Source organism: Sinocyclocheilus rhinocerous, unplaced genomic scaffold (genome assembly GCF_001515625.1).
Source record: "Sinocyclocheilus rhinocerous isolate Xijiao unplaced genomic scaffold, SAMN03320098_v1.1 scaffold419, whole genome shotgun sequence".
NCBI lineage: Eukaryota > Metazoa > Chordata > Actinopteri > Cypriniformes > Cyprinidae > Sinocyclocheilus > Sinocyclocheilus rhinocerous.
This window is the reverse complement of record NW_015653519.1, coordinates 159,618-166,376: the sequence shown is the minus strand read 5'-3', so window position 1 is coordinate 166,376 and position 6,759 is coordinate 159,618. Positions and strand designations below refer to the sequence as shown.

The 6,759-nt window shown below is 39.0% G+C and overlaps 1 protein-coding gene and 1 long non-coding RNA gene across 2 annotated transcripts in view; one reads left to right on the top strand and one right to left on the bottom strand.

Moving 5' to 3' along the window:
- LOC107716462 (5-oxoprolinase-like) overlaps window positions 1-6,759 on the top strand; it is a 49,500-nt gene that overhangs the window by 14,032 nt on the left and 28,709 nt on the right. Inside the window, exon 9 of the mRNA XM_016522922.1 lies at window positions 1,517-1,584. Within this exon, the coding sequence (XP_016378408.1) occupies window positions 1,517-1,584 (68 nt within the window). The remainder of the gene's footprint in view (window positions 1-1,516; window positions 1,585-6,759) is intronic.
- LOC107716463 (uncharacterized) overlaps window positions 1-6,759 on the bottom strand; it is a 17,221-nt gene that overhangs the window by 9,829 nt on the left and 633 nt on the right. The window lies entirely within an intron of this gene.

The following is a 6,759-nucleotide window of genomic DNA, read 5'->3' as shown; positions in this document are numbered from 1 at the left end:
TAGTCATAGCGCCACCTGCTGGTAACAGGAAGTGACATGTTTTACGCTGTAACGAACTACTCCTAGAAATTTAATGACATCAACATTTTTTTTTGGTCAGTCTAATCTAAAGGCCTTTGTGATGTGAATTTGTGAAGATCTTGAGTTTTCGTTAAAGGACGTGTCCATGGCGCCGTGACAAATTTCGATGTCTCGCCATGGGAATAGAAGTTGTTGTAACTCAGGCATAAAATGTCCGATCTTCCCCAAACTTCACATGTTTGATAAGAGTCCTGGCCTGAAAACATCTGAAGGCCAATATTCCATTATAATCATAGCGCCACCTGCTGGCAACAAGAAATGACTTGTTTTACACTAACTTGAACATGCAATGTCCGGTCTGCCCCAAACTTCACATGTTTGATAAGAGTCCTGGCCTGAAAACATTTACATGCCAATATTCAGTTATTATCATAGCGCCACCTACTGGCAACAGGAGATGACTTGTTTTACACTAACTTAAACATGCAATGTCCGATCTGCCCCAAACTTCACGTTTGATAAGAGTCCTGGCCTGAACACATCTTAAGGCCAATATTCAGTTGTTATCATATCGCCACCTGCTGGCAACAGGAGATTACTTTGTTTACACTAACTTAAACATGCAATGTCTGATTTGCAGCAGACATCACATGTTTGGTAAGAATATTGGCCTGAAGACATCTGTGTGTCAATGTTCAGTTATAATCATAGCGCCACCTGTTGGCAACAGGATATGTCATGCTTTACACTAACTCAAACATACCATTTTCAATCTGCACCAAACTTCACCTGTTTGATAAAAGTCCTGGCCTGAAGACATCTACATGCCAACATTCAGTTATAATCATAGCGCCACCAGCTGGCAGCAGGAGGTTTGGCACATATAAATGACTTTGACATATTCCTCCTATATTTACCACTTTAAAGGCATATTGCCCACCGTTTGCTGTTTTCCTAAAGCCACCGGGTGGCGGTGAGCCCGGGTGTGAGGGCCATTTCATCGCTGCTTGCAGCTTGAATTAAAATATTATTATTATTATAAGATAATTTTAAAAAATATTATTATTATAAGCAAGACATTCGCGGTCGCTCTAGAGTGTTACCATTAAGAGTATTCTCAGTATGTTGGATCTTTTTATTGAAAGCAGCCTACATTTACCTGTTGAGACATGCCTTCACTTTTATATACACTTTTATAGATAAGTGTTGTGATTGATTTTTGAGTTTTGATTTGGGAGAGGTGGGACATGCTAAAGGGGTGTTTGCAAAGGTTGTTTGAAAATATGCTTTATTTTTGTAATTCTGCCAGGTGGCGCTAGTAGCACAAAACCTGCATACTTTACCTTTAAAAGAGTACATATACTAGACAAATCATTTAACATAGTAGGCTTATAGTGTATTAGTCATAGTTCTCACATAGCATAAAACCGTGGAACTATATTAACACTGTGTAAGTTACGATAGGTAAATATTTTTTCTATTGTCTGTATTTCAGGTCGGGGATGTTTGTTGTAGGGCCAGAGTCAGCTGGTGCTCATCCGGGACCTGCCTGCTATAGGAAGGGTAAGAGCAGCTATTAGGTTATCAGACGTACTGTCTTTCCATCTTCTTCTTCTTGCTTGTACATTTAGCCTTTCTACATTGCATAATACTTGCTCCCATCCATCTATTCTTCTCATGTCTGTGTTAAAGGGGTCATCGGATGCCAATTTTGATATGATTCTTTAGTGTCTTAATGAAAAGTCTATAACATACTTTGGTTAAAATTTCACAATGGTAGTGTAAAAAACACCCTTTTTACCCTGTCAAAATCAGCTCTGATTTCAGCAAGCTGTTTTAGTCCATGTCGCTTTAAATGCTAATGAGCTCCACTCACCCCGCCCTTATCTTCTGTGGGGTGATGAGCAGACTGTAAACTTCAGCCGAGAAACTTGCTAACTAGCACATATTAGGAAAGGTGATTTGCAAAGATTCATAAAAACCCTTATACTCACTTCTGTAGATGAAGCTGGATCACGAATGATTTGTGCGAAAATAAACTCATTTAGGCAGATCAGGGATCAGCGCATTACCTTCAAAAACGAAAGTAATGTTAATCCTCTGCGTCTTCAGCGGCTCAGATGTCGGGAGTAAATGACGACTGCTATGTTCATTATAACATCCAACAACAAAAAATCCTCAATCGCTTAATCGGAGACATTCTTGTCTTCCCCTCCACCGAAGTCGACACAATGGCGGACAGCTCACTCAGGGTGGGTCTAAGGTAAGACGGCTGTGTCAATCAACTATCGTGGGAGCGGCCTGTGCAGAACTACGTCATTCTGACAGGAATCTCAGAACAGCCTGATTTGAGAAAGGGGATTTTAAAATGGGAATTTAAAAAGAACACTGGGTGGATTCTTATCATTATAGGGTGGATGTGTACTCACACTTCCAACACACATTTATGTTCAAACAACATGTAAAGTGAATTTTGCATCCGATGACCCCTTTAAACGACTCAATTGCCTATCATCTATTGCTGATTCACATTCTGATTTACTACATACAAGACAAACTTTTGTGTAAGTTATAAAAATGTACCAGTACTGGCACATTAATACTAGTCAAGACATTAAGGCACCCATTACAATAAATGTACATTATGCCGAATAAATGATTTACACTAACTTTGAACTGCTCAAGCAGAATGATTTGCCAGAATTCCTGAAAGGTATGAACCTCAGGCCAAAGTCCTCCAAAGGATTCAAATAAGATGTCAGGACATTCTGACAGGAGAAAAAGACAAGAGAAACACTTAGAAATGTCAGAACACTTGTCAGTCTCACGCTGATTTTATGTTATGTCTATATATAGTATTATATTCTTTTATTTTTCTATAATATTTGTAAGGGAAACAGGTCCATTTAGCTCAAAGGGAATTATTTTTGATTTTATAGGGAATTTGAACAGAATCACTGTTTTACGATTGATCAACTGAATCGGCCAGCGATTGATTGAACGAGCCGTATAACATCAACTCTGCAATGGATATTAAAATCTAAAATATAGTGAAAACACTATGTATTAGCACAGTGTAGCAAATCAGCTCAAAAGGGAAATGTATATAAATAATTACAATTAATTATGATTAATTACAATTATTTATATCAGCTGCCAGTAGTAACTGTAGCAGAATTAAATTGCCCTCAACTAATCTGTTCGTCCAGCGAACATTCAGTGTAAGTTCATATCAACTCTAGGAAAGGATATTTTCGTGGCCACAGAAAATACTTTCATACAGTATTAATGCATTAGAGCATGTAGCAAGGTTCAAAATCTTAAAGGGACATTAATTTGCAAGGCAGAATCAGAAACGAATTGTGTAAATGTAATTTGTGCACAAAAGTTTTATTAACTAAACACTAACACAAACTAGTTTAACAAACAAACAAACATACATACACTCACACGGACATACAAAAGGGGAGCTAAAGTGGATGAATGAAGCCATTAGAGAAACCAGAGAATTCAGTTATGGAAAATGAGTCAGAACCACCTGAGTTAAAAACCATCAGTGCCGTTTTACAACGAGGTCTACCGCTTATACTAAACCTCTGTTTTTAGTTAAATGTACGATACTTGCATTGCCTTGGTCGTTGAACGAGTGTCCGGATGCAGTTTTGGATGAAAGTTTTGATGGTTTGAAGGTTTGGCGGTGTTGGATTTCTTCAAGTTATTCCGGGTTTGAAGGGTGATGAACTGCAAAAGATGTTATTCTGGCTCGTTGGTGATTTGGAGAGTTTTCTCCCAGATGAAGGTGATGAGAGAACTAAGAGAGACATCAGCTGAGATCCTAGGATCTTTGATGAATGGAAAGTCAAGGCCGAGGCCTGGCAGGGTGAATGTAAAGACAAGGCCGAAGCCTGGTGCAGACTTATAAGGTACAGAAGACTTCTAGCTCACATCCTCATCTTCTCCGTATCTAACAGAACCGCAGACTGAAAGGCTATATGGAGCCCACCGGCACGCCCGCACCGGCTCAGGCTTTCCACACGGGCAGCAATTAGAAGATTTAGCAGAAGACCCGGGTGGAACTGTGCGTGAGCCCTTTAAAGTCTGAGAAGATTCAAGCCTCTCAGGATGGGCTTGTCCAATGAGAAAGGCCGAATTTCCAAGCGGGAGGTTGGAAATACTGGGGAGTTTTATGACCCTTTGTCTGAGAGCATGGTAATTTGCATATGTAACTTGATTGGGTGTTGATGCAAAAACTACTAAAGATTCTTAAAACACTAATATATTGCCTATGTACCAACATATAATATACACTCTCGTTTAGATCATCAGAAGACAAATTCAAAGAGACCAAACATGGTATCGGTGGGGTTATATTAATTAGTGATCTATCATAACACACAAAACAGTATACAATTCAAAAGACAATATACAAGAACAGTAATGGTATACACAATGTCCTGAAGAGATGCGTGTTCATTCACAGAAAGATTTTTCTATGAATTAATTACAGAAGAGTCGATTTTTATGGGCATTGTGTGTCTTTCCTAAGGGTAAATGAATTGAGAGTTGCTCTGCCCGCATTCCTTTGAGCAATAAAACTAGTGTTATCAGCATTGGTTGCCATGGAACCAGAGGCCTGTTCTGCCTTTTTGAGGCGTTAGCCGCATTTCGGGGGAAGGGTCCATTGAGCCCTCACTTGTTGATTGAGGGGTGTTACGGAGTATTTTGTTAAATATAACAACAACAAAAATTGTGTGTCTGATTGGTCCAGATGCTACAACAGTAACAAGATCGGCAGTTTAAGACATTAACTTGTAAGCACAAAACACAAGATACTTTTGTTTTCAATATAAATAAGACTTTATTCAAATAAATCTAAGACAATATAAACTAATCTCACACATAAACACGCGCACTCACACATTCACACAAGTTGCAGGAAGAGAGAAAGTGAGGAAAGAATGAGTTTAAGAGAATGAAAATGTGAAATCCCAAGTTTATAGCAATATGTGCAATTGCTCAGTCCTGAGCAACCATCAATCATTTAATTAACCCTCACATTGAGTTCCTCAATGAGGTTAAAATATATATCAAATACACCAGGGGTGTATTCCAGAAAGCACTGTTAACTTACCGTCAGCTAAACCCTGAACTTTCGGTTGATTAACCCCAAACCTTGCTTACTCAAGGTATGTGGTTCCAAAAACGCGTCCGAGAGTAAGTTCATTCAACTCAGAGTATGTTCCTGGTTAAGACTCAAGACATTCTCAACAGAGCGATGAATCGACAAGTCACTATGGAAACGGACGCTAAAAAAAAGCACGCCATGCTGTTTCTTTCTTCTTCTTTTTTTCAGTGGTCGTTTACATGCTTAGTGCATATCGCCACGTAATTGATGGTTGTGCAATCATTTTAATTTTTTTTCCGTTTAATCATCGTTCGAAGTGACGTCTTGGGTGTTGGCCTACAAATGGTGCAGAGTCAGTGGCTGGTTGAAGTTTTAAGGCGGGCGCAGTCGGAGTTGGACTTTGCGGCAAAACCTAACTCAGAACGCGAAACTCTCAACGGAAAAGAAAATGAACTGAAGTAAAAGAAAGAGAATAAGAGTGTGACGAGACTAGATGGATTTTCTCCTCAAGATGTACGAAGCAGCTGGCATGTAAGCCAGTGCACGCTCAAAGAGCGTTAAAAAGCAGCGGTAGCAAAAGCATGGCTAAGAGCAAAAAGCAACATTTGATGGTGTCCTGAGTTTTTAAACTCGGCTGTTGGACACATCCCAAATGGTTTCTTGACCAGTTAGACATTGTCTTAACTCGGGGTGTTACTATGTTTCTCCTCCCAATACATAAATCAACATGTTATCTTATCAGTCACATGGTCCGAATTTTCCCTCTCTTGCGGAGTATAATTTGGACATGATTTCTATAACAAAAATATAATACATTTTACAAAGTATTGATTGATAGAAATGTTTAAAGGGGCACACACTGGCCCAGCTAACCAATCACAGCACATTTCGTATTTCAGAAGGTGGGCCTTCATTTGATACAGGAACTATTCGAAGCTGTTCATGCCAGACTGGGGAGAGAGAGGTGTTGTAATAATGTAAAATATGTGAAAAATAATGTGTTCTAGTACACCCCCAAAACAAAATCAAGACTTTGTAAAAGAGCATAATAGGACCCCTTTAAAGCATGAAAATTCAAACACACACATAGTAAACATGAATATAAACCTATAAACTATTCAATAGTTATTCAAAATGACTTACACAATGAGTGATTAGAACATGATAGTCAAATGTGTGGGTTAAATACATGATATGGAGTTAAGCAATGGACTGATATTTTTTTATAGGTCCTTTTGAGATAATTTTGTTGCATGTTCATCTGTAAAAGATCTCTGTGGTTCTGTAAACATGAGAATGTGCTTTGTGAGGAGCAAAAGGTCAAAAGGTCTAGAAGGAGTCTGGTCTTTGTCCTGGGTGGGGGAAACCAATCCGAGGAAGTCTTTAGATTGTGATTTCTATGACAGATTTACATGTGATGGTCATGCTGTGTATCTCTTTGGCCATTAAGCTTGGTCACTTGCCCCAAATTTGACAAACTCCTTCCTGAGTTGGAATTGTCAATAAGTGTTCTTTTGTTTAATGTTGAAAGCTGTTCGAAGCTGCTAGTTCGTTAGGCTCACTTCAGACTCGTGGCGCCAGGGTATCGTGGACAGATTTATGACGTTGTCTTG